The sequence below is a fragment of the Podarcis pityusensis genome (assembly GCF_964106645.2).
Source record: "Podarcis pityusensis genome assembly, chromosome: 11".
NCBI lineage: Eukaryota > Metazoa > Chordata > Lepidosauria > Squamata > Lacertidae > Podarcis > Podarcis pityusensis.
The window spans coordinates 22,370,668-22,397,522 of record NC_138036.1 but is presented as its reverse complement, the minus strand read 5'-3'; the positions used below and the strand labels follow the sequence as shown (position 1 = coordinate 22,397,522).

At 42.2% G+C, this 26,855-nt stretch overlaps 2 protein-coding genes across 4 annotated transcripts in view; both read left to right on the top strand.

Annotated features, from left to right (window-relative positions):
- Nucleotides 1-10,159, top strand: part of DHX29 (DExH-box helicase 29) — a 28,199-nt gene extending 18,040 nt beyond the window's left edge. For 2 of the 3 annotated variants that reach the window (XM_080972297.1, XM_080972298.1), the window contains 9 exons: nt 1,110-1,238; nt 1,786-1,861; nt 2,194-2,418; nt 3,150-3,286; nt 4,234-4,327; nt 5,258-5,545; nt 6,783-6,914; nt 7,319-7,415; nt 9,172-10,159. In XM_080972297.1, coding sequence (XP_080828423.1) covers nt 1,110-1,238; nt 1,786-1,861; nt 2,194-2,418; nt 3,150-3,286; nt 4,234-4,327; nt 5,258-5,545; nt 6,783-6,914; nt 7,319-7,415; nt 9,172-9,227 — 1,234 coding nt within the window. In that variant the 3' untranslated portion in view covers nt 9,228-10,159. Of the gene's footprint in view, nt 1-1,109; nt 1,239-1,785; nt 1,862-2,193; nt 2,419-3,149; nt 3,380-3,750; nt 4,329-5,257; nt 5,546-6,782; nt 6,915-7,318; nt 7,416-9,171 lie in introns of those variants that run through there. The other variant, XR_013977142.1, reaches the window with a different exon arrangement.
- Nucleotides 10,160-14,505: 4,346 nt separating this feature from the next.
- CCNO (cyclin O) lies at nt 14,506-21,562 on the top strand. Its single transcript, XM_080973064.1, has 3 exons — nt 14,506-16,334; nt 18,915-19,100; nt 20,644-21,562. Exons 1-3 carry the CDS (start codon nt 16,002-16,004, stop codon nt 21,121-21,123), a joined length of 999 nt encoding a protein of 332 aa, XP_080829190.1. The 5' UTR covers nt 14,506-16,001; the 3' UTR covers nt 21,124-21,562.
- Nucleotides 21,563-26,855: the final 5,293 nt, after the last annotated feature.

The window sequence follows — 26,855 nt, the reverse complement described above, 5'->3', positions numbered from 1 at the left end:
GTGATTGGTAACATGGAAAATGCACGATTATTTTCATGGCAGGACTTGATTTCTGTAACCAGAACCATGCAGTTGTATGCTGTGTCTTGGGAAAGCAGTGGTTTTTGTTTTGCTGGTTGCATATTCTGTGGCATGGAGTTGTATGTAAGAAATATGGAGCTCTTTTGCAAGAAAATCAAGATTCTACAACTAGCATGCATAACGGATATTTGCATGTGCTCATTTTTGTTATACAATCCCCCCCCCCTTTTGTAAAAAAAAATCTTTGCTGATTGGGTAAGAAAAAACTTGGTCCTGGAGGAAGCTAACAGGTGCCCAGACGATGGTGCTAAGGAAGGAACTAGGAATTGTTTTTAGTGAAATCCAATATCCTGTCTGCTATAAACTCTAATCTCAGTCCTCTCACAATTTATAGCAAAACTGCCTCAATTCTTTTCAAGTTATTCTCTTTAATACTGAGTATTGTATTTGTATGCTAAGGTTGTAGAAGAAAAGGTTGCAGGATTCTGAACAAGTTGCCATGTTCCTACACTAGAGTCCACAGCCAGTACTTCTGAACCCAGTTTCAGCTATAGTGTGAGGTTGTCTAGGACAATCATCAGGTATTTTCGAACTAAGGACCATTTTTAAAATCCTAGTTTGCTACTTTGGACCCATTAAAAATATATATATATTAATACATTTCCTCTCCTTGCTGCCGCCTCCATCTAGCTTGCCTGGTCTCTCTGCTTATCCATCCTATATCAAATCTTTTCTCTTGGGACTCTTCAATTAAAGACCACTGCTCTTGTTATCTTCATTGTTCACAGGAGCAGAAGTTTCTAAGCTACTTTGATTTCTCACAGTAATGTGAGTTTACTTCCCAGAAAATCAAATCACGCCATACCTTTTAAAACACCATGCTCCGTTTTGAGGTAGATTCTACGAAGGTCAATAGGCATCTGTGATTGCAACTAGTTTGATGTGACTGCAGAAATCTTCCACTTAGAATAAAAGGTGAAGCAGACCTTGCAGAATCTGCTTGCAGATCTGCTTACAGAGAAAGTTCTGAACATGGCTTTAATGCTGAAGCTTTAACAGAAATTTGTGTTTCATTACCTTTAACCCAGATACCACGAAAGCAGTCAAATGAGCTCATTGGAAGAGACGTTTGTCAGTAAAGCTAGTGCACTACAACGTCAAGGGAGAGCTGGTCGCGTGAGGGATGGATTTTGCTTCCGAATGTACACCAGAGATAGGTAAGGCTGTCTTGGCCTTCGAGATTTAGACGCTAAGCAAGTAGTACTGTGTTAGCTCAGAGCCATCTATTTAAAGTGCAGCGCTGAGATTGGCTTAGGTTTATTGAATTTATGCATCTTTTCCCACAGCAAAAGTCCTGAAGCTCTTTACAATGAGAATAAAGAATAAAAATAAAAATACTTAAATATATTTAAAGCCTAATGATCGCAAATAATCTATTATGGTACTTCACTTGGGTGTTAAATGACTACATGTATTCTGCCCCCAAAATATTTCTCTCCATAGTACTTAAGTGAAAAAGGCCCTTTCACCCACAATGAGTTTCACAATGGACATTGAGAGGCGTTCGATAGAATTAGCAGAGCCCAAACTAGTCAGATCTTGATTAGAACTAACTTGCCTTATTGTTTTGTTTTCCAGTATCCTCAGTCAATGAAATGGCTGCCAGCTTAGTTAAGACTGTGTTACGCCTGTGTACATAATCACATGGCAGATTTAGCAGTATGAACCACATCTTACTGCATCTCTCCTTTGTGTTTTTTGCAGATTTGAAAGTTTTGCAGACTACTCTGTTCCAGAAATATTGCGGGTGCCCTTGGAAGAACTGTGCCTTCACATCATGGTATGAGCTTTTCTGTTTCAATTATTAATACTTCTGATTTATCGGGAAAGCATAAGAGGCTGGGTTTGATTTCTGAAGGCCTGCAGAAAAAAATGGAAACGTTTATGTCTTAAGCACCTATTTGATCCGTGCAGGGAGAGGGCAGGAACAGATGTTGAGGTTTCATATTGCCATGCGCATGAATGCAAGTACTGTAAAGAAGAATATTTTTGAGTAAATGTGTATTTTGGTGGAGGACATATATCCATAAAGCTATACTTTATTATTATAGGATGCATTATAGGATGCTATTAAATGCATTTATCTCTTCCTTGCTCTTGGGTCATCTACAGAAATGTAATCTTGGATCTCCTGAAGAGTTCCTCTCCAAGGCCTTAGACCCACCTCAGCCTCAAGTAGTTGGCAATGCCATGAACGTTCTACGGAAGATTGGGGCTTGTGAATTAAGTGAGCCAAAACTGACTCCTTTAGGCCAACATCTTGCAGCATTACCAGTCAATGTAAAGATTGGTAAAATGTTGATATTTGGTGCTATTTTTGGCTGCTTGGAACCAGTGGTAAGTTGACTGCCATTACATTGACTATTTTCTAAACTTCAGACAGTATCAGTGCTTGCAAAATAATTGTTAATATTGAGGACCTGTTATGGTCTTAAGGCATATATCTATCTCTATATCTGTCTGTCTATACACACCACTTTAGCTGTTTCAGGGCAAACTGGAGTGAAAATTGTAGCAATACCCAAATAGGATGTATTTTTCAATAATATATTTGAAACATTGCTCAATTAAGAGTCTGGTAGGATAAAGAAAATAACTGTCTTCATCATGCCTTACTTAGGAGGTTTCAGAAATTTCCAACTTGGCATTTTTTAAAAAACAGAAGGTTGAACGAGATGGATCTGGGCAGCTTTTATGTGCCATTTTCTTTCACTTTCCAAATCTTTCAGAAATCTGTGATCACATATAATGCTAACTCCTTGCTTTCATTTTTCCACTGACGAATTATAGCTCAGCTGGTGAGAGCGTGGTGCTGGAAGCACCAAGGCTGCAAGCTCGATCCCCATAAGAGACAACTGCATATTCCTGCATTGCAAGGGGGGTTGGACTAGATGATCCTCAGGGTCCCTTCCAACTCTTTTAATTCTTTGAATTGTGTAGCAGAGTTCTGTGGTGGTGTAATCACTTTGGTTCTTGGTCTCATGCAAACTTAATGAAATAGATACTGGTGGGAATAAAGATGTAATTGCTATTGGATTTAATGTATCATATCTTACTATGGTTTGCAGGCCACTCTCGCTGCAGTAATGACAGAAAAATCTCCGTTTACTACACCAATTGGAAGAAAAGATGAAGCAGACCTTGCGAAATCATCTCTGGCTTTGGCAAACTCAGACCACTTAACAATTTACCAGGCATATCTGGGGTAACTCAAGTATTCTTTCCTAAAGCATTTTGATCAAAAGAATGCATTCTGTGATAAACCTTTCGTTATTATTTATTATCCAGACTATACAAGGTGCTTAAAAAGGTAAAGGTAAAGGGACCCCTGACCATTAGGTCCAGTTGTGACTGACTCTGGGGTTGCGGCACTCATCTGCTTTACTGGCCGAGGGAGCCGGCATACAGCTTCCGGGTCATGTGGCCAGCATGACTAAGCCGCTTCTGGCGAACCAGAGCAGCGCACGAAAACGCCGTTTACCTTCCCGCCGGAGCAGTACCTATTTATCTACTTGTAATTTGGTGTGCTTTTGAACTACTAATTTGGCAGGAGCAGGGACTGAGCAACGGGAGCTCACCCCGTCGCAGGGATTCAAACTGCCGACCTTCTGATTGGCAAGTCCTAGGCTCTGTGGTTTAACCCACAGTACCATCCGCGTAGTTTACAAGGTGCTTAGGGTTAACTTAACAAGTCTGCCCTCCCATTACTGTCATAGTGCTATGCTACACTTTTGAAACTGGGGAAGTACGAAGTATACAGTGTTATGGCAGCCGAATTCTCTGCTCACTGTGTCTTCTGTTTCTGAAGAAACTGCCTTTAGTGCCAACAGAAATGGTCTATGTTGCAAATGCAGCTGTCATAGTGCTAACCTGGGAAAGGGGGCATTTCCAGCCAAGGAACTGCAGCAGTGCTCTAATACAACACCCCCAAAAAAGAGGGAAGGTATCAAGGAAGCACAAAGGTTTGCAGAGCTGCAAGAACATTTAGGGAAGGGAAAGGGGGGACCCCCAAAACAGCCTCATGAGGACTAAGCATGCTCCATTCTGAAGCACTACTTCCCATATTCCTTGACTGTGACTGTTTTGTGTTCTTACATCATGAGTTTTTATATTATAATAATTAGGAGAGCTGGTTGTTGTTCTTTTGCCTAGATGGAAGAAAGCTCGTCATGAAGGAGGATACCGTGCTGAAATGACTTACTGCAGGAGAAATTTCCTCAACAGAACTTCGCTATTAACTCTGGAGGTACCAGCAACAATTTTGCCATTTAAAACACTTCAGCCTTATTTAGGCATTTATAAGTGGCTTAAATGAGCACACAAAGTGGGGAGAACACCACATGTCCACACACATTATTATTATTATTATTATTATTATTATTATTATTATCCTGCCCTTTTACCTAATAGGATTCGAGGCAGCTTGCAGATAAAAACTACAACTGCTAAAACCATTGACAAGAAAAGCATTTTAAAAAATGAAAAATCAATATAATTAAAACCATATACATATAAAAATATGTTTAAAACATACAAATAATTAAAATCAAAACAGCACAACACCAGCGCTTTCATTAAAAGCAGTCAATTCCGAAAGGCCTATTGGAACAAGGTCTTCTCCTCCTCTTTACCCTGTGCAAAATGTTGTGGGTGGGGGCTGAGCTCATGCGCTCATGCCTCTTTCCTACCCATACATGTTCATTTAAGCCACATGCTCAAGTGGAGTGGGGCCTTAATGTTCTCATCTGGCAACTAAAACGACCGTAACCCTAAACGTCATTGGAAAAAGTGGTATCTGTTTCCATGCAAATAATGCAAAATAGATGGGGCTAAACTCCATTGTCTCTTTCTGATTGGTGTGGAACCCCTTTTGCAATCAAGGCTCTAAATTGCTGTAGTAATACGTGATATTTGGGCCCTGAACTTTATAGGCTAATTACTAAACTAATAATAGAACCAGCATGCAGAAATCATAAATTTTATTATCTGTTTATAATATATTTAGAAACTAAAATGAAATGCAATCAAGTTTCTTTTATGTAAATGTGTTTGGTATCTTCATTAATCAAGTGTAGTTTACCTGATAAACTAAAAGAAAATAGGCTGCCGTTGTCAGAAAATCTGTTGTTGAATAGTGGTTGAATTGTTAAAATGTTGCCATTTGCATCTATTTCAGGATGTTAAAAAAGAGCTAATCAGGGTGGTGCGGGCAGCAGGATTCGCAGCGCCCTCCTGTCACCATGAAGGCACACACGCCCTTTCGCTGCAAGAAATGGTCCTCCTTAAAGCTGTGCTGACTGCTGGGCTTTATGACAATGTGGGGAAGATAATGTACACCAAGTCTGTAGATATCACCGAGAAGCTGGCATGCATAACAGAGACTGCTCAGGGTAAAGCCCAAGTTCACCCTTCCTCTGTGAACAGGGACCTGCAAACCTATGGGTGGTTGATATATCAAGAAAAGGTAAGATCTGCAACATTCTGCCAAGCAGAGGGAATGGCGCAACAAATCTTGAGTTAGATGTCTTGCAGTGCTAGGAAAACGATACAGTGGTGCCTCGCAAGATGAAATTAATTCGTTCCGCGAGTTTTGTCGTCTTGCAGTTTTTTTCGTCTTGCGAAGCACGGTGTCGGGAAAGTTTTGGAAAAGCTTCAAAAATCACCAAAGTCTTTCAAAACCTCAAAAAAGGCTACCACACCGCGTTCTATCAGTTGCTCCTCGGAGTCAAGTCGCAACTGTATTAACGGTGTTAAGAAAAAGGAAACAAACTTGCAAGACGTTTCCGTCTTGCGAAGCAAGCCCATGGGAAAATCATCTTGCGAAGCAGCTCAAAAAACAAAAATCCCTTTCGTCTAGCGAGTTTTTTGTCTTGCGAGGCATTCGTCTTGCGAGGTACCACTGTATGCTATTTCTCGCCTTGGTTTAAGTGGGCATGACCTACAACATCTTAGATCTATGGTACTTTATAAAACAGTGATTTCCAAACTATGGTCCACAGACCACTAGAGATCTGCAAGCTTCATTCAGGTGGTCCACAGCATGTCTGCATTAAATATTCTTGTTGATTTTTAAATGTATTTTTATTGCTTATTTTATTGCAGTGTGAAATTTATGGAATTCAAATTGAATACAATAAAATACACTATAAGAAGTAAAAGAAGCAATAAAAAACCAATTAAAAACCATACAGCATCTAGCGTAGTGCTTTAGAATTGCCACAAGAGGAAGAACAATCATTAAGTGGTCTGCCCATGACCTTCATCAACTTTCACATCATCCGTGGGAGAAAAGGTTTAGGAACTGCCACTGTCAAATTTTCATTCTGGCCTATGGCATTTGGTGTACAGTGGTACCTCGGGTTAAGTACTTAATTCGTTCCAGAGGTCCGTTCTTAACCTGAAACTGTTCTTAACCTGAAGCACCACTTTAGCTAATGGGGCCTCCTGCTGCCGCTGTGCCGCCGGAGGACGATTTCTGTTCTTATCCTGAAGCAAAGTTCTTAACCTGAGGTACTATTTCTGGGTTAGCGGAGTCTGTAACCTGAAGCGTATGTAACCCAAGGTACCACTGTAATTGTTCCAACATGCTTTCAAAGAGCATGTGTAACAATTCCCTGTGGCAGAACAATGATGTACTGCTATATCAGAGGCAGCAGTTGAGTCAAGTAACATAATTATTTGTGCTTGTGTTTTTCATGCAGATAAGATACGCCAAGGTGTACTTGAAAGAAACTACTTTGATTTCCCCCTTCCCAATTTTACTTTTCGGCGGAGACATAGAAGTATTGCATCGTGAACGGCTTTTGTCTGTTGATGGCTGGATCCATTTTCAGGTATGTTTAGTTCCCCTTTTATCCACCCAGCTTGGGAGAAGGCTTCCAGTTTGTTAAAACACATATTCCCATTACATCTGAACCAGAAAACCAGTTTAAATGCTTCTTATAAACCTGCTTTACCAATCAGATAAAATCATCCTGATTTTGGATATGGCAGGAAATTGATATAGCAAATCAGTTTTCTCTCAAGCTAGGCTACAAAAGAAGGAGGGATGGGAAGGTTCCATCACTTGTTCTCACTCCAGCAAACCATGGTTGGTTTTGAACAGCAGTTTTATGTCTGACAACATCTGACATAACTTATATTTTTGTATGTGGGAAATGTATTTTTAAGATCTGATATGTTATTAACAAACTGTTCCGAAGGGGAAATGTAAGATTTAATATTCCTATTTTTGCAGGCTCCTGTCAAAATCGCAGTGATTTTCAAGCAACTGAGAGCACTCATCGAGTCTGTTTTAAAGCAAAAACTTGAAAACCCTAAAATGTCACTTGAAGGTAATTCCCCAACCCCAGCGCAGCCATAAAAATATTGAACTCAGTATATGTAAAATTTGTGGAATAGCAAAACATATGCATCATTCTCTTAGATTTTATGTATGATGGATAAATATCATATACCACTAGGGGTGGGGAGGTCACTTTTTTGCACAGTTTTCTTCAACTCTGAGCACTTTCTTGGTGTAAGCTAGTGCGTTGCAATGTTTCAGTTATGTTTGGATGCAGGAGTCCCCATACATCCATGGAATTCTCCCACACTTAAGGATTCCTACATTTATTTCAATAAAGGAACCTATCTTTCATACACACAAAGGAATGTGTGCTCAGAAAGGGTCCATCTGTTGAAACAAATATGTTGCAGCCTGTATGCCACAGAGATGCAGCTAAACATTAGTGTGAACTTATTTTTGCATTATTGGACACGGGTGGCACTGTGGGTTAAACCACAGAGCCTAGGACTTGCCAATCAGAAGGTCGGCGGTTCGAATCCCCGCAACGGGGTGAGTTCCCGTTCCTCGGTCCCAGCTCCTGCCAACCTAGCAGTTTGAAAGCACATCAAAGTGCGAGTAGATAAATAGGCACCGCTCCGGTGGGAAGGTAAACAGCGTTTCCATGCGCTGCTCTGCTTCGCCAGAAGCAGCTTAGTCATGCTGGCCACATGACCTGGAAGCTGTATGCCGGCTCCCTCGGCCAATAAAGCAAGATGAGCGCCTCAACCCCAGAGTCGGCCATGACTGGACCTTAATGGTCAGGGGTCCCTTTACCTTTACTATTTTTGCATTTGGTATTGTGTCTTTCGTTGAACATGAGTAGAGTAGTGGATAAGTTACCAAAATAAAATACAAAACTGATTAAGGTAACCTCTTACTGAAACAAGATAACTATAAACCTTAAAAAAAAGAAACCTTCATTACGCAGAATAGTGACTTAGCAGCTCAAATTTCCAGTGTAACAAGCACACTAGTGCCATTTCTGATTTTGCCCTAGTCACAATGAGTTTATTTTAGCATGAGACACACACAATGCATTGTGTGTACATAGCATGGCTTCAGCTAACAAGGCCTTTCATCAGTTCACTTTCTTTCATGTTTAACAGCTTAATGTGTCCAAATTCCTTGGCACGCTTTCTAAATTTTATGCAAGTTTTTCTTTCTGAGCAAAAACTGAGGGAGTCCGGACATCATTGCAAACACTAAATAACCATAACAATAGCTTAACAATCTGAATGCACAAAATGGTTAGCACTGGCTGCTGTAGATGGTTATCTCTCAACTACTTTAGGCAAATACCTCAACATAGGAATCAAGCTGTGAATCAATGTGTGGCGGGATTTAAAATGCGGCATTTGGTGATCGATGCTAGAAAAATTAAATAGATGAACTCACTGTTAGAAATAAAAACATGATAGCTCTCGGGATTATATTCCAACCTATTCTTTTAAACACAAGAAGGGGCATTTATGGGTTTTTAAACCATAACCTGAGAACTCTATATCTATGGTCCATGTCTTTAATTGTGTGCACAGTTCTAATTTGAGAAAACTCAAGCGACCTCAGGTACATTGATATCCCAGATCTGAAGAGGCTGAACTTCACTTCCTTATCATTTCAACCCTCATGATATTTTGTGCTGCTTTTAGCAGGCAGGGTGCAGAGTGACAATCTACAATACACATGATTATAATTCTTGATGGGGTTGGGAAATATGGCTGAATTTTCCATTCTTTGGCACTTACTGTCATTCTGTTCCCCAGATGATAAGATTTTGAACATCATCAAAGAACTGATAAAAACAGAAAACACTACCTGAAACAAGAATTTGGCTGCAACTACAGAACCACAATAATTGGAAGAAGAAATTTATATCTAAAGTAAAGAACATGCTAACTGTAAAAGCATAATACTATCATGTGGAAACTGTTTGGACTTTGCATATATTTTCTATGTCATTCTGTGAAGAATAGGAATGCATTGTAAAAATGACAATAAAATTGGGTGGCCCTTGTTGGAATGTTTTTAAACTGTGGCATCAACATAAATGGTTTCAGTATTAATGTGATATATGTCAAGCAGAAAGTGTGAACTTAACTTGATTATGTTTTCAAGAGCAGAATTTGAATTTATGGAATAGGCTTTAGTTCTCTTTAGGAATATGCAATTGGGGAGCAGGAGACTTTTCTTTGCCAAAGTATATGTGCTACATAATTATCAATAGGATTTTTATCTACATCATGGTAATTTGATGCAATACATTTTACAAAATTGCTGTTCTTTGATTATTACTCATGCAGTGAGTTTGAAGAGAGCAAATTACAAATCAGTATTTGTAGAAGCCGTTAGTTCTGGAGTTCCATTAATCCTTTAGAACCCTTCCTCTTTTGCATTGACATCATGTGCCTGAATTGAGTATGTACCAAACCTTGAGAGAGAATTGTTAAAGGTCTTTTACAAATAAATATTTAGCATTGCACATCAAGAATTTAAAAGTATGTGCTTCAGAAGAAAAGATGTAACGAGGAAAAATAAAATAACCATTACTTTTTAATAAGCCTAAATCTTAGAGGAACTTCTCTCCTGCAGAGTCTTCCTCTTCCTAAGCATCCATTTGCCTTCACCTTCTTTACAGAATTTGACTTCTCTCCCTACTTTTTAAATGTACTGCAGAAGCTACAAGAACTGTGTTCAGTCTTTAGATACCAGCAATGAATCTATAATCCAGCCAAATAAAATATTTTCCACTCATATTCAGCTGAACTTTCAAATCATTGTTTTGGCTCAGACAGCATAACTGGGAAACAAAATATGAATGTATTACATTTATCTGACCAATATTGAAATATATAGGAAAGTTCCTGATAAGATTGATCAAAGTAAAAGATAAACAGGGTTATATTGCTGCATCATCACAACAATCCTGTGGTGTTGATAAGGTTGTGAGAGTTATTTGCCCCAGGGTCACCACAATGTGAACTCAAGGTTCAACATTGGATTGCAATTTATGTTCATATAAAATTAACAGCTGCATGAGCTCCTTGTGCAATTTTCTGTTCTTATTTTGGATGTGGTATTTTGCAAATTGAGATCTCGGTTTCATTTATTAGCTTTAAGTAGGATAAAATATTTTGTTGCATATACCATACGAAAAAGGTCTTTGGAAAACTTTTAAGAGATTGCAAAATGTGACGTGTTTCCCTTTCACCAGCTGAAATTTCCAGTTTTCTCATCTGGATAAGTCGTTGGTGATGAACCCTGTTTTTTTAATGAACAAGTCCTTGAAATGATTGAGATCTGTAATGTAGCTTGGAATGCAACAAATGAAGTTAATATTTTGTTCACACATGATGTTAACAATTATTAACACTAAAGATTGACTTTCTAGATAAATTAAGGCACTACATTTCATTTTTAGAGAGTTGCACTGAAACTCATTTGCAGCTACATATGTACAGTGGTACCTTGGGTTAAGTACTTAATTCGTTCCGGAGGTCTGTTCTTAACCTGAAACTGTTCTTAACCTGAAGCACCACTTTAGCTAATGGGGCCTCCTGCTGCTGCTGCGTCGCCGGAGCACAATTTCTGTTCTCATCCTGAAGCAAATTTCTTAACCTGAAGCACTATTTCTGGGTTAGCGGAGTCTGTAACCTGAAGCGTACGTAACCTGAAGTGTATGTAACCCGAGGTACCACTGTACCACCAATTTTGTTCTTATTGTTATGGTAGTTAATTGTTTGTTACTGACAAGCTGTGGTGCTTGGTCAGTGCTTTACATATATTGAGAATTTGCCTTTGCCCCTTTAGTTTTATTTACTTGTTTTTGGAACTGAGGCTGATTAAAAAACAGTGTCGAGAGTCAGAGGGCAAAGAACAGATCAGGGTTCTGGTTGTTGTTACCTTCAAGTTTTAATTCTCTTATGACAGAAACCAGTCTAAAAATATAAGAAATGAATCATTTTTCTGCATGAACACAAGACAGACTGGGAAGTAAGGTCTCTAGCACTGGTAATAGTTGCTTTCTCCTTTTTCTCATACAAAAATTGCCTTTTAATAGGAATTGCAAAGTAGTATGCTTAAAAATACAAGGTTGTTTGGTAAACAACATGCATCTTAAATTGAGGCGGTGTAAGCATAGTCAGCGCTGTGGGTTAAACACAGAGCCTAGGGCTTGCCGATCGGAAGGTCAGTGGTTCGAATCCCTGCAACAGGGTGAGCTCCCATTGCTCAGTCCCTGCTCCTGGCAACCTAGCAGTTTGAAAGCACGCAATGCAAGTAGATAAATAGGTACCGCTCTAGCGGGAAGGTAAACAGCGTTTCTGTGCACTGCTCTGGTTCACCAGAAGTGGCTTAGTGATGCTGGCCACATGACCCGGAAGCTGTATGCCGGCTCCCTCAGCCAGTAAAGCGAGATGAGCGCTGCAACCCCACAGTCGTCTGCGACTGGACCCTAACAGTCAGGGGTCCCTTTACCTTTAGCTTTACGCTATACATATATTCTGGGAACCGAAGGAAGGAAGAAAAAGAAAAAGATAGAAAGAAATTACTAATTTTAATGTAGAGGATTGTAAAACGCAACATACAAAACTAGTCTGATAGCTTGCTTCATTGATCCAGCAGAGGGAGTAATTTGCCTGAATAAATTGCATTTCAGACATTAAGCTAAAGAAACTTCACATCATAGGTGTGCTTTTTAAGTGACGGGTTGCAACATGGCATGTTTCTCTGTTCTATATAGAGGCTTGCTTATGGGGGAAGTTTATGGTTTCAGCATAATGTCAAAACTACCACAACCTATAAGAAACTTTCCTCTTTAGGATAGCTCTCTGAAGTATTTGTGACAAAAACACTTGTTTTCCATTTTGGAACTCTTCACCCCATTTTGCTGAACTTTTCTACCTTGCAGGAGAGCTCTTGGTACTCTTTTTAGAAGGTCTTGGTAGTGTTTGTAATTCTTCGTGTCTAACGGAAGTACCAGTTGGAACAGATGCACACATCTGTCTGTTAGGGTCATAACACTGTGATCAAGAAAAAATTCATTATGCAGCTAGTAGCAGTGTTGATACTTAATTACTAGTCACCTGGAGTAAAGAACAGTTTATGATTAGACAGCTAGGAGTAAGCTAGCTTTTTAATGGTTGAGATCCCCAAGGGAAAGAACAGATTTAGTTGCTGCCCTCATAATATCCCCCTGCACTTTGAATCCCTTTACTTTCTCCTCCGTAAATGAATGGTTGCATTCATTCCTAGGAGTATGATGTAATATGGCAGAGGATATTTTGAGGGGGACACCTTTCATTTCAGTGGTAAGCAAGAAGAATATAATAGCAGGTCATGGCAATGTTTGGGAGGGGGTGCATAGAGAGTAGAAGATCTGGGGAGGTGTAAGACAAGACAAGGACACCCCTAGTTTTAACAGACACTCTTTCCCATGAAATTTCGCAGACTTGAGTATTTGAATATATAAAAATGAGTTCTCTCCATCCTGCTCCACTCTCCCAAAGCAATGAACAAGAAGCTGTCCAGAACAGGGCTATGCAGTTAAGAAAACAACTTGATTTTTGATGTCTGGGGTCTTTAGGGCAGAGCTGATGCACATATATCAATTTATGATGGACTTGCACTGCTCATACATGCAAGTTCATTGCACCATCCACATAACATTGTCCTCATCAAAATGCCACCCCAGATTTACCATTTTGTTTTGGAAAGTGATTCCACTTTACTTCCTACTTTAGTTGTGAGTTGCCTTTTACTCATATCCGAAAGAATTAAGTGCTGTATTTTGGGTACATTGTTGCGTTGAGGGCAATGTCTGCCCTACACAACTACATCAGAAGACCAAGACCTGTGAAAACTTGCTCCTGCCCTATGCTCCTTTTTACTTGTTTTAGCAGATGGCATATTGGTACATTATCTAGTCAATTTAATAACAGAGATAATTTTCTCAATATAAGGGCTAGTGAAATTGTTAGGTTAGCTACAACCCTGACATTTCAAATAATTGTGCATTTGTAATCCAAGGCACTGTGTTTAGTAGGAAAAAAACCTGAAAATAGGACATTTGCTAGCTCTCAAAATGAGTTCAAAGTGCCATGGATAAGGTATTTCAAAGATACGCAACGTTGAAACGTGGCACACATGTAGTGCAAAGCACAGCAGAAAAGTCTCTCAAAACATGACATTTGTGCACCTAACAGTCAAAATATTGATAATGATTCCTCTTAATAGAAACTACCATTCCAACATTCCAAGCAGCACATGTGATGGAATGATTAGAATGGCTTGGATTTGGGGGCAAGTTCTAGTAGCAATTAGAAAGAGTTGTACCGGTTGGATACAGGGTCTTGCACATTTCAGGTGAACCATTGAACCCAATGAGACTTCTGAGTAGACAGTGCCAGTTCCCACTGAAATCTATCAATCTTACTAACTTTTCAAGTTGACTTCAGTAGAATCTAACTGCAACTTAGTCTGGATCCAAACTTGTGCTTGCAGGAAGCTTCCTTGCCATGAATGTATGTATATATATGTATGTATGTATATATGTATGTATAACATTCTATTGAATAATGCCATAATCCGCAGCATATCCAAACAACAAGAATCAGCATGGGACTATGTACTAAGGAGCAAGACATTGCTGACAACATAATCATCCATTTGCTTTATTTCAGCCATGTGTTCCTGTGCTACTATTAAAGGTAAAATTAGAAGGAACTTTGTGAGGGCCTAATACACCAGTATTAGGTCCGTATAGTTAAAGCTATGGTTTTCCCAGTAGTGATGTATGGAAGTGAGAGCTGGACCATAAAGAAGGCTGATCACCAAAGAATTGATGCTTTTGAATTATGGTGCTGGAGGAGACTCTTGAGAGTCCCATGGACTGCAAGAAGATCAAACCTATCTATTCTTAAGGAATTCAGCCCTGAGTGCTCACTGGAAGGACAGATCCTGAAGCTGAGGCTCCAATACTTTGGCCACCTCATGAGAAGAGAAGACTCCCTGGAAAAGACCCTGATGTTGGGAAAGATGGAGGGCACAAGAAGAAGGGGACAACAGAGGATGAGATGGTTGGACAGTGTTCTCGAAGCTACAAACATGAGTTTGACCAAGCTGTGGGAGGCAGTGAAAGACAGGAGTGCCTGGCGTGCTCTGGTCCATGGGGTCATGAAGAGTCGGACACGACTAAATGACTAAACAACAACAATACACCAGTAACATATAAGCTGCCTGGAAATGCTTTGATGTGGCAGTATGGCTTACATGTAGCAGTGACTCTATCCTGGGGGGCACCTGAAATATAGAGGCACTTTCCTGAATCGCCTGGTATCTTTGTGTTACCACTGCACATTCCTTGTAGAATTTCCATGCCATTTTTGGGACCCAATTTGCTAAGCAACTATTTTAACAACAGCTGTCAACCAGTGAAAGTTTAAAATGGACTAATTAAGTATATTAAATCTAAAAACAAATAACACAAGAGCATTGTCTTAGGAGAGACATTCCCTTCTGTGTAAGGGGTGGGGGTGGGGAAGATGCCTCTTCTAAGGTGGAATTTTCCATCAGCAGGCTTTTTAAAAAGGTCATCCGATTAACAGACGGCACACCTTTTTAGTGGATCAAAAAGTTTATCCCCCTGGTGTAAAGCACTTCAAGTCAGGCCTATTTTTAATGCAACTTTGGTAAGCCATCTTGAACTTTTAAATGGAAAAGGTGGCTTCAAGGTGGCCTGGAATAGACATCTAAGCCATATGGGGCTGCCACGGCTTAGCAACCTTTCTGGTGGCTTTCATGTGGCAGATGGACCCGAGTGCAGTAAAACCCTGGGTGCGTGTACCAGTTCGTCTGAATGAACAGAGAATATAGCTTGTATCGTGGAGTGGGGATACTTGGCAGTTAGGTTCCGTGGCTGTGAGGGAAGATGGCGTCGTCCTTGTCACCCTTTTTTCTTTTTTTGCTCGCACGCGTTTGTGAAGGGACCTTCTCTTTTTTGCAGGCCAGGAAATCCCACCCGCTTGGCTTGGGGGGGCGGGGAGACAAGCCAAACGTGGGGAGCTGCTAAATAAACGAATTAAAAACACAAACGACCCTGTTTTGAAGTGTATTATTGAATGTCTGTGCTTAAATCGTGACTATTTCGATGCCCATTTCGAATGGGGAGATCAGACGAGGCCCCGGTGGGGGCAGGAAATAAATATCACAACAAAATGGCAGGCGCCTCCTCCACTGGGGACGGCGACCCTACGGGGAAGTTTATTTGGAGGAAATAGGAGCTTCGCGAGAGGTGGAAGAAAGGCCCTCTTGGGTCCCCTCGGCGCTTGACGGGCGCCCCACACTCTTCCCCCGCCTCCAGGCTTGCAGCAGTTAGTTACACAAGCGGGAAAAAGGCTGCCCGCCGCCGAGGAACCGAGAGCGGTTCTTTCGCCGGGAAAGCCGTCGAAGCGGAGGGCCGGGGAGGCGCTGCCCTCGGCGGGCGGGACCAGGGGCGGGGCGTCGCTCCCCAACATATAGCCGGCCCCGCGCGCCTCCTGCTTCTCGGCGCTGCCCGGGAGGCGGCAATAAGCGCGGCAGTAGCAGCCGGAGTGGCAGCATGGTGACGACCCTCCCTAGCGAGGCTCCGGGCAGGCGGCGGAGCCCTCCGCTCAAGCGGCAGCGGGCGGAGGACGTGACCCCCGAGGAGCGCCCAGAGGCCCCCGGCGCCGTCGAGGCCGGCCTCGGGCTCCGCGCGCCGGTCAAGAAGAGCAAGGCCCCCCCGGTGGGGCTCCTCTCCGGCCGGGCCGGGTCCCCGGGTCGCCGCCGCTGCGAGCCCATGCGAGCCCTGGAGAGGCAGACCTTCCGCGACTACGGGCAGAGCTGGTACCGCTTCCGAAAGGAGCTGGAGGGCAAGTTCCACCCGCTCGACCCGCTGGCCCAGCAGCCGCAAGTAAGCGGAGGGTGGGTGGAGGTGGCGGGGTTTTGCTTTTTTCACACACACACCCCGAATGAAACACACAAAAGGGAATCGCGGGCAACTCTTGGCGAGGTTAGAAAGTGAGCATCTACTCATGTATTTTGTACACTCTTGTTCTCAACTTTTTCTGACACGGAATCCTGTAAACGTGGGAGCAGAATTGTGTCCGCTCTGACAGGGCAAAGTCCCAGCTCCCGTGTACAGTCTTCTTGAGTACACTTAGTGCACAGGTAAGATATTTTATAGGTTTTGGGGCGGAGACAAGAGGTGCGTTTCCGCTCTTCCCCATTATGCACATTTAGTGTGATGTATGAAGAGTCCTAGATTTCTTCTTTCCATTGTGTTCCCCACCCCCCTAACTTTGTGTAGGAAGCAGTATAAAACTGGGTAGATCGGCATCACAGATACACGTGTTTCAGTGTTTATACATACATAAGCTAGAGAAAGCTGCTTTCCAGCTGATCCTCACACAAATACCATGGGTGTGGGGGGGGGAGCTGCCCCACCCCCCTAAATCACACAAATCAATAAAAATAACTGAGGTTCTGCCCCCCCTTAACATAAATCTATATATCTATAACCACATAAACCAATAGATGTGGTTGTCACATAAGATGGTCAGTTTTCATGTGTTTTCTGTGCAGAAAACAAATGCCTGAAGGCTTTCTCTTTTGTCATTATAAGCTCTTCAAGACAAAAAGCAAAGTGAAAGCACTTAATAACATTTGTAGGTGAGAAAAAAAGATCCCTTCATTCCTGATTTAGCAAGGCACCAGCTACACGATCTTAGGCAAATTTGGGATGACAGAACCACATGATAAGATAAAGCTTAATGCTCCTGACAGGCTGACCCTGAGAGACATTGGGAAGTTATGATCAGAGGCTATTAGGCAGAGCTGTCAGTGGAGTGGAACCTGAACTTAAAAGAGGTTGGACATTTAGAGGGAGTCTCAGAAAGTACCAGCTATACACCATGCTCTGGGTTGTATCTAGAAAATACATTCTGAAATATATCTTTCATTTTCCACATCCAACATCACCATCTTTGTTACACGTACTGTAATTTTTTTGCATGTCTTTGTCCATTTTGGCAACTGCAAAGAACAGCATAATTATCTGCATATAGTTGTCTGGCATACTGTGCTTGTGCTCTGCAATCTCATTCTACCTCTGGCACATTGCTTTCCTGTGAGCATCTTAAGCTGATGCTTAACATTTGTAAAGCATCCCACATGCTGCTTTGAATTTACTCAGTTCTCAGTCATTTCCTGCTTTTTGACTCCAGTGAAGTCTGTGGAGGCTTCTGAAAAATAAAGTATGAGTGGCTTTATAACCTCATGAAAGCATTTTCACACACAAATACCTTTTCACCCTTTCCTGGATTTTCCTATACCTTTCACACACAATTTAACTACAAAGGAGGGTTAGGGGGAAAGTGTGCACCATGAAATGTGTGTGTCTTTTGTTGCACGTAAATGTTTGGTAGGTATTGTACCAAAATAGATGTTTGTACACCCATCACGTGAGCTGTGCAATGGAGTGGTGACAATAAAGGGCAACTAGGATCCCATATATAATATGGTGTAATTAAATATTAAATACTACCAATGTTAAATGACAACATTGGTTGCGAATTATAAATCACTCATAATAACTAGGGAAATGAAGTTCACAACAACTGCAAGCAAGAGATCATGGAATAGAATTGGGCTTAAAAAATAAAAGTGCATCTGAACACTTGGAGATGGTATGTGGAGAGATGAACCTAGGAAACCACCAAAATTGTTGAGCTTTTTCGGGGAAACTTCCCCCAAAAATAAGCTTTTGGAGCTGTTTCTACCACTTTTCCCATCGCGTTGCCATACATCCAGGTTTTCCCTGACATTTTGCCGCTTCGGCAAAATCCACCCCCCACCCCCAAAAAACCAGGACATGTCAGGAATTTTCCTGACATATGGCAAGCCTAGATGAACCCCATTACTACTTTTCACCCTCTACCCCAATATGTGCATCATTGTTTCTATGTGGGAGACACTGAAGAAAGAGTAGTACATCTCCGTACATGCCTCCCCTGAGAATATATTTTCCCATTGTTGTGTACAGCAGTCTGCTTCCATTTGTGAAAAGGTTGTATGTCTACTTTCAGCATTTATGCAGTCCTTTATAACTTCTCTATCTGTGCATGTGAGACATAAGTTTTATGTTGTAGCCTTGCGCATGATGGTTTCTGCAGCCACCACAATAATTGCAAAAATCTTGCTGCCTTAAAGCAAAGTAAAAATTAACTCCATCATGGCAGCTCTTTTGATAATCTGGTTTCTTTGATTTCTGTCACTGGTGTTCACAAAAATCATTACACATGGGAGAATAATTTTGTTATTTCAGTTGAAACTAATACATAGGCAGGAGTAAGGAATTCAGTAAATGTCCTAAAACTTTGATGAAATATTTTGGTTCTCATTAATAAGAGTCTATAATACAGTAAATGGTTGCCTCTATATTTCATTATTGCCTCTTTTCCCATCATAACCTTTTCTCTTCTCTGCTTCCCAGATAACTGCAGAGGCTCGGTGCAAACTGATCAGCTGGCTAATTCCAGTGCATAAACACTTTGGCTTCTCTTTTGAGTCCTTATGCCTGGCAGTAAACACTCTAGACCGCTTCCTTACCACCACCCCAGTGGCTGCTGACTGCTTCCAACTCCTAGGGGTCACCTCCCTCTTCATCTCTTGCAAACAGGTACAAGGACTTAGAGGCTCTCCCCTTTGTTTTTTATGATTATGATTAATTCAGTTTATATACTTCCCTTTATTAAAATATCTCAGGGCCACATACAACATTAGAAACATGTTACAAAACATTGAAGATAAAAACTAAATTAAAAAACATACAGATTTCCTAATAGTAAAATAATCATAATAATAACAGCCCTCTCCTTTGTTTAGGTAGTATGGTTTGTTATTGCTATTGAATACATACTTTAAGAACAGCTTATAAGAGAAGAGATCTCTGAACCATAGTGATTTAAGAGGCTCCAATAAGTTACATGGGGTTCCTGACTACAGTTGGGTCACTTGTATGTTTCATGGTTTTGTACTCTGATACTAAAGATCTGCTCATAAATTCATAAATCTCAACCCATTTCCATCCTAACAGATTCATTTTTATAGGAAAGAATGTAAATAATGTGGCAGACATGTAGCTCAGACTCTTAGGGCCTTTTCAGAAGGTATTTCACTGCTAACAGCTTGCTATCCCTTGGATCCTAAGATCAGATAAGCTAACTTAAGGAAGTTCACAGAATGAAAGTTTCCTGTTCCTTCCTTCTTCCTTGCAGCCATCTGTGCCCCTCAAAAAGCCTATTGGAAAGATCAGGAGTCCTCCTGCACAAAGTGAGAAAGAACATGTGAGGAGATCACCAGAACTCATGCTTGGATCATAAGATATCATAAGGACATTTATAGAAAGTTTCCCATCTCCTCCTTTCATAGGCAGCCCCTCAAACTCCCATCTCATTTAGTTCAGGAAAGACCCTTGACCCTCCAAGAGAGGTTTTTATGTGGTCACAGGTAGCTGCAATTGGGAGGAGAGAACAGGAACTTTTAGTTCTGTGAAGTTAAACTAGCTTAACTTAGGATCTAAACCACTGTGTTCACCACATTTCACCCAAACAGGGAAGGTGTGCCCCGCAGTTGTAGAGATGAGCAACAACCTTAAAAAATATAATTGTGTACGGTCAAATTGAGGCCATTTAATTCTCTTGTTTTGAATCAGGAGTTGGAAGCTTTTTCTGTTAAGCACCATTTTTCCTCAGGAGTAATCTGTTGGCGGGGAGGGGTAGGCCAGAGGTCCATGGAGCTGGTGGCTATAATAGGGAGAGTTAGAATCAAAGGTAGCTAGGATTCTCCTTTCTTTATTTCTACTTCTGCCACCCCTCTGAGCATATGTGTGCTTTCTCTCTCCACATTCCCTTTCTCCCTGTTTGTTCTTTCCTCATCAGGCACATGAAATTAGGCCACAAGGTTCCCGACTCCTAATTTAGCTAGAAGAGAGTTAAGCTTACGTTAAACTCCCACCAGGCTGGAGGTAGGCTGTGTTCCTGTTTAGTTGCATTGCATCTGACCTTGACTAAATTACAGGTGATAATGAGAAGTGCTTTACCTTTGGGAATATAATAGCAGTAACACATTTGTACCAGTTCTGGAAATACCCACAGGCATTGTTTTCTTTTATATTTTGTGCTAATGGTGTGCACTCTTTCCTTTGCTTGTCTGCCTTTCAGGTGGAAGTGCACCCACCCAAGGCGAAACAGCTCCTCGCTCTTTGCTGTGACACTTTCTCTCGCCAGCAGCTCTGCAACTTGGAGTGCATCATTCTGAACAAACTCCACTTCAACCTGGCAGCCCCCACCATCAGCTTCTTCCTGGAACACTTCACACATATGCGGATGGAGGCCTGTGAAGTTGATGCCTGGGAGGCCAAGAATGCCAAAGCTCTGGCCAAAGGTGTGGCTGAACTTAGCCTGGCCGACTATGCTTTTAACAAATACATGCCTTCCTTGCTGGCTGTTTGTTGCTTGGGCCTGGCTGATCAGATGTTGCAGCATCAGAAACCGCTGGACTTGCAATTAAGTGACTATCCAGAGGGGGTTTTACAAGATTGCTTGGACAAGCTGCACTTACTGGTGTCTTTGAATGAGGACTCTCTGCCTCTGGTGCTACCCCCTGAGATTTCAGATCAGTGTCTGCACTTAGAAAAATGAGCCGACCAAACAAAAATACTTGAAGACCATGCATTTGGAAGTTTGTCCGATTTTTCAAATGCATGTACAGAAGGACCACTGATAGTTGCAATACCTCTAAAATAACAGTATTCTCTTTTTAACATTTGTTCAATAGTCTCTTCAATGAGTTTTACATTATATTTATTTGTAATGGAAGCTATGTTGTTGGTTTAGAACGTAATCTACTAAGCACTGGCTTCTGTAATCTTTTAAATGTAATTTCAAATTCTTATTTGCACAGTAAACTTGTCTTATATTGCACTTGCATTATTTTAAGTAACAAATTGAAGTTGTAAACAGTGTACATTATGCCTGCTTGTATTTATTTGAGATGATAGTTCAGTGCTCAGCCATAGGAAAGACAACAGTACTGTAAAGGCATTTATCTAATAAAGCTTTTATCAGTAATTGTCTGTAATGGCATTGGCATGTCACCTTTTCTGTTTCCTCTTATGTGGATTGAGGGTTACAGGGAGGAAGAGTTCAGCAACACCTCCCTGCCTACCACACATCCCTCAACCCACCCACTATTTGACTGTGTTTGGTGCAACCAGCAGGTATTAAAAACGATTCAGTCCTATATTGTGTCCCTTACAGCACAATACTGTGCATGTTTACTTTGAAGTAAGTCCCCTGTGCCCAAGGAAGCTTACCATCTAGTAAATGTGTTTAGAATTGCAGTTTTGGAGTTAGACCCATGTCTTGGCATTAAATGTTGAAAATCAAGGATGTGGAATCTCAGGTCTGGGGGCCAAGTGCAGCCCACAAGCCCTGCTTTGCACCCTCCTGGCTGATCCCCCCCCCCTCAGATTGAATGTGTTGAATGTGTCCTTGAACTCTGACAGTACTTCTCACTTTCCTGGATGGAGGACAGAGATGGATGTGTGAGTGTGTGAAGAAACTAGACTATTGTACAAAGCTACAATTCATATTTACAGTGGTGCCTCGCAAGACGAAATTAATTCGTTCCGCGAGTTTTTTCGTCTAGCGAATTTTTTGTCTTTCGAAGCACGGTGTCGGAAAAGTTTTGGAAAAGCTTCAAAAATAACCAAAAACCTCAAAAAAGGCTACCACACCGCGTTCTATGAGTTGCTCCTCGAAGTCAAGTAGCAACTGTATTAACGGTGTTAAGAAAAAGGAAACAAACTTGCAAGACGTTTTCGTCTTGCGAAGCAGCTCAAAAACCGCAAAACCCTTTCGTCTAGCGAGTTTTCCATCTTGCGAGGCATTCGTCTTGCGGGGCACCACTGTATTGCTCTGCTCACTTTTGCCCTCTGGCCCTGTCTACCATTTTGTCCACAAGGGAGTGCTGAACATCTTCACCATGTTCTGCTTTCCCTCATTCATTCCCTCTCCTCAGCTGATTTTCCCCTACCCAGAGTTATTTCTGGCCTTGAAACCTAACTGGGAGACTCTACTACTGTGTTTTGGTGCCACCTCCGATCTAAAACAGGTCCGGCTTCGTAATGTGGAGTCTGACCCTTGCACACTTGGTTCACCTTCCCTTTTGTGTGCCATGACAAAAAAAATTTTTTTTACAATAAAAAAGACTAATAATAATAATAATAATAATAAAATTTTATTTATACCCCGCCCTTCCCGGTTCAAAAACTGGGCTCAAGGCAGCTAACAACAAATTTAAAACTCTTAATTATAAAAGCAGCATAAAATACAGTATAAAAACATGAATAACTATAAAATTCAAAAATCAATTTAGGGGAAATAAGCATTAGATAATCCCCAGGGCTAGCTGGCTGAATTGGTCCTATTGGGCCAGCAAGGAGACCAGGGGAGAATTAGCTGTGGGGTCTCAGAGCGGGTGATCTTCATAAAGGGGGAGGGGAAGGGAAGGGAAGGGAAAGGACGGGAAACAGAAGAGCAGGCTGAGTTCAAATTAAAGGCCAGGTGGAATAGCTCTGTCTTACAGGCCCAACGGAAGGAGGTTAAATCCTGAAGGGCCCTAGTCTCATGGGACAGAGCATTCCACCAGGTCGGAGCCATCGCTGAAAAGGCCCTGGCCCTGGTGGAGGATAGTCTGACTTCCTTAGGGCCCGGGACCTCTAAACTATGGTTGTTCATGGACCTTAAGGTCCTCTGCGGGGCATACCAGAAGAGGCAGTCCCATAGATACGGGACTTGTTGAGAAATGTTGCTGTGTACCCCAACCCCAGTGAGGTGTGCTCCTGCTCAGGACTCTCCGTAGGTAGCCTGGAATGGGAACCTTGTTGCAGTGTGCAGAGCTATGCAGGCTCGTTGGGGAGGTGGATTTCCAGTGCAGTCTTCCCACCCCCTGTAGGCTTTTGCTGTTCCATTGGATGAGATAGTAGGTGCCATGAAGATTCCCCTGCCTGAGACCCTGGAAAGCCAAAGAAGACAATACTAAGTATGATAAACAAATAATCTGACCTGGTATAAGGCAGCTCCCTATGTTCCTGTAGTGCCACAGGAGTCAGGGTTGGCACTTCCACCCCAGAGCCTAAGTTTTTTATAGAGTAGAAACATACAGTAAAGTAGAGTAAGCAAGGCTTCTTTTTTCCTCCTGCCTCTGCAGGGAAGGTTCCCCCCACCCCTCAAATTCATATAAGGCCAGTGCTAGGGAGAAAGTTGTCCTCCCTGTCTGTCTGCCTGCCTGCCTGCCTGCCTGCCCACCCCTCCAAAGCAGGACCTGAGTTCAAATCCTATTGTCTTTCACCCAACGTAAAAAGACAAGACCTCATTTCTAGGAGTTCAGGGCAAGATAAGGCCAGCAGAAGAGAATCTGAATGATGCCAGTCCCAATTGTGTTTTGGCTCTCATTTATTTGCACCAAAGTGCAGCTGCAACAGCCATAATAGGATTCGTTACACTTCTTCCACAGGTCTGCATTCAGTGAAAGAAACCACCATCACCGCTCCCCCCCCCCTTTTTTTTTTTACAAAAGGACACGGACCACCTGTTATGTAGTGCAAGGTTTCCTTGTAACAGATGCACCTGACAATCTTGGTGTATGGATGCCCTATGTCCCACCTTTGGCGATACCCATTTCAGCATACATTGACACACCCTGACGGATTCATTTGCCATATGTCACAATATACAATGTGAGTGGCAGCTTGCAAAGAAAACCTCTGTGCATGACTTTCCGCTAGAGATGTTCTTGCACTACCGAGTTTTAAACTGCTCTCTCCATACTTAGGCTGTGCACACATGACTGGCTTAAAGTACAGTGAGGACATTCTTTTTCTCAATTCCGATTTAAGACATTTTACTAGGAAACACGTGGAAACACAGTATTTAATAAGAAATGACAGGGCAGATACAGATTGTGGCTAATGTGTGTACACCACTTCCTAAACTGGCAGCGGGAGTGCACTGGATTCAGAGTAAACAGGAGTGTGTATACAACCTAAACTACAGTGGTACCTCGGGTTACATACACTTCAGGTTACATACGCTTCAGGTTACAGACTCCACTAACCCAGAAATAGTGCTTCAGGTTAAGAACTTTGCTTCAGGATAAGAAGAGAAATTGTGCTCCGGTGGCGCGGCCGCAGCAGGAAGCCCCCTTAGCTAAAGTGGTGCTTCAGGTTAAGAACAGTTTCAGGTTAAGAACAGACCTCCGGAACGAATTAAGTACTTAACCCGAGGTACCACTGTATTGTATTTTGGCTCAAAGGAAACTTTGATCCATGCAGCTCCATGGAATCTAGCCCTGCAATACTTAATTTTAAAAATTAAAAGTCCTGGGAGCCCTAATCTTGCTGTAGCAACACGTCAAACCATTGGAGTGGGAAGGCCTTCCAACTAACCAAGATACAGAGTGGACTTGTATCTTACACCGGGGATTACATTCCCTGCACAAGCAACCTTACTTTCTGGGGCTGGCGTGAGGTCTCATGGGGCCATCCGAGATCTTGCAATGGCCTCCAGAGCCTGGGAGAAAAGGTAAGCAAGGCAAAGAGCTTTCACAATCTTTCTGCCCTGATAAAACCAGATGTGGAAAGAGCTTTTAGGCTCTCTGCCTTTCATGCACTTAATTTGTGCCATTTCAACTGGCCAGGCACCAAGTGCATAAAGTTGGAGACTTCAACTCCCTTGACATCTGTTGGAACTCAAACTCAATAATGTAAGGTTCAATCAATTCTTCAATTGTCTTGCAGTCTGCCCTACCACCTTATCCTGCTGAACTGTGTAGATCAGGTAGCTGCAAGCCATCAAATCTCACCTAATCAAGCAATGCCCATGAGCACTTGAACCACCACAAAGAGATGCTCAGTGATGCTTAAGGCACTGGTCCTGTGTGAGAACACTTAACTTGGGAATCGCTGGGCCCCTAAGACTTACATCTGAGCAAACCTGCCTAGTTCTGGGTTGGGCTGAGTTGGGAAAGGTTCAGCCAAGGGCAACCAAAATGATCTATGAGATGGAGAGAGTCCCTTAAGGAAGAAGAGTTGGCGTCCCGTGTTTCGTTAGCCCAAAAATGGAAAACGACCGAGGTCCCAACCAAAGAAGAATGGCAACTTAAACTATCGAAATAAGCGCAGCTTGCAGATCTGACTTATAGAATAAGAGCACAAGAAGAACATTCATTTAAAGGAGGTTGGAAAATGTTTATTGAATATATGGGGGGAAATTGTGTACACTTGAAAATGTTGGCAGCATTAAGATAAATTCAACAGTATAAATAAGTTTTGATGGAAGTAATAATGGAATACTGAATGGTTTAGTGTATATAAAATATACAGCGATTTATGCTATACAAAATGAACCATGGAAAGAGAAGAAGGGAAGTCATTGATTGAGGTTGTTTAGATGTATATTCTCAATTGTAAAACAGAAAATTTAAGAAAAAATTACATTTTTAAAAAAGGAGGAAGGGTTGCAGAGTTTGGGACTTTTCAGTTTAGAAAAAAAGCATGCAAGAAGTGACATGATAGATGTTTATAAAACTATGCATGACACAGAAAAAGTGGGCCAGGAAACAGGTTTCTCCCTCCTTCATAGCACTAGAACTTGTGGACGTTCAATGAAGCTGAAAAGAGGCTTAGACAAATTAATTGAGGAGAGGGCTATCAATGTAATGTTGTATCTCCACAGCTGGAGGTAGAAATGCTTCCCAATGCATTGCTGGAAACCATGGGAGGGTTTGTGCTCTGGTTGGCCACTGTGAGAATCGGCCATGTGCCGGATCCAGCAGCATAGGAGCCAACTCCTAGGGGCCCAGGTCCCTTCAGCTCTCCAGTAAAATATTTGAGGGGGCCGGCCCCCCTCCAAAGTTGATGGCCATTGCCATTCAAATTGTGTGTGTGCGCGCGCCGCCATGTCATGTGATCAATTATTGGGACGGAGCTTACCTGGGCTCCCCAATATTTTATTCCAGTTGGCACCCCTGACCAGCAGGCTGCTCTTGTGAAAACGTGTGGTGGTGGAGGAGGAAATGGGTGTTTTGCACATGTTCAGAGGCACCCTCCAATCTCTAGGGGTGAGAGAACTAGGGCAGACTGAGCCATGGGGAGAAGTGAATTCCCGATCGGCTCGCCTCCCGTCCCTGGAGAATTCACCCGAAGCAACTCCCCGCTCGTCGGTTGGTCGCGGCGCCAATGCCTGGCGAAAGGGCGCACTTTGGCGCGTGGGCTCCGCGCGGCGGCCTCGGCGGCGGCTGGGTCTAATCCCAGAGGGGAGAGGAGGGGAGAGGGCTGGGCTCCCTTGTTGCCAGGCTGGAGCGTGCCAAG

What these genes read in the sequence shown, in the direction of transcription:
- CCNO (XM_080973064.1), top strand. Translation starts at nt 16,002, where the DNA reads ATGGTGACGACCCTCCCTAGCGAGGCTCCGGGCAGGCGGCGGAGCCCT. An exon ending in CGCTGGCCCAGCAGCCGCAA is followed by an intron (nt 16,335 to 18,914) that starts GTAAGCGGAGGG and finishes TCTGCTTCCCAG; the next exon opens with ATAACTGCAGAGGCTCGGTG. An exon ending in TCTTCATCTCTTGCAAACAG is followed by an intron (nt 19,101 to 20,643) that starts GTACAAGGACTT and finishes TCTGCCTTTCAG; the next exon opens with GTGGAAGTGCACCCACCCAA.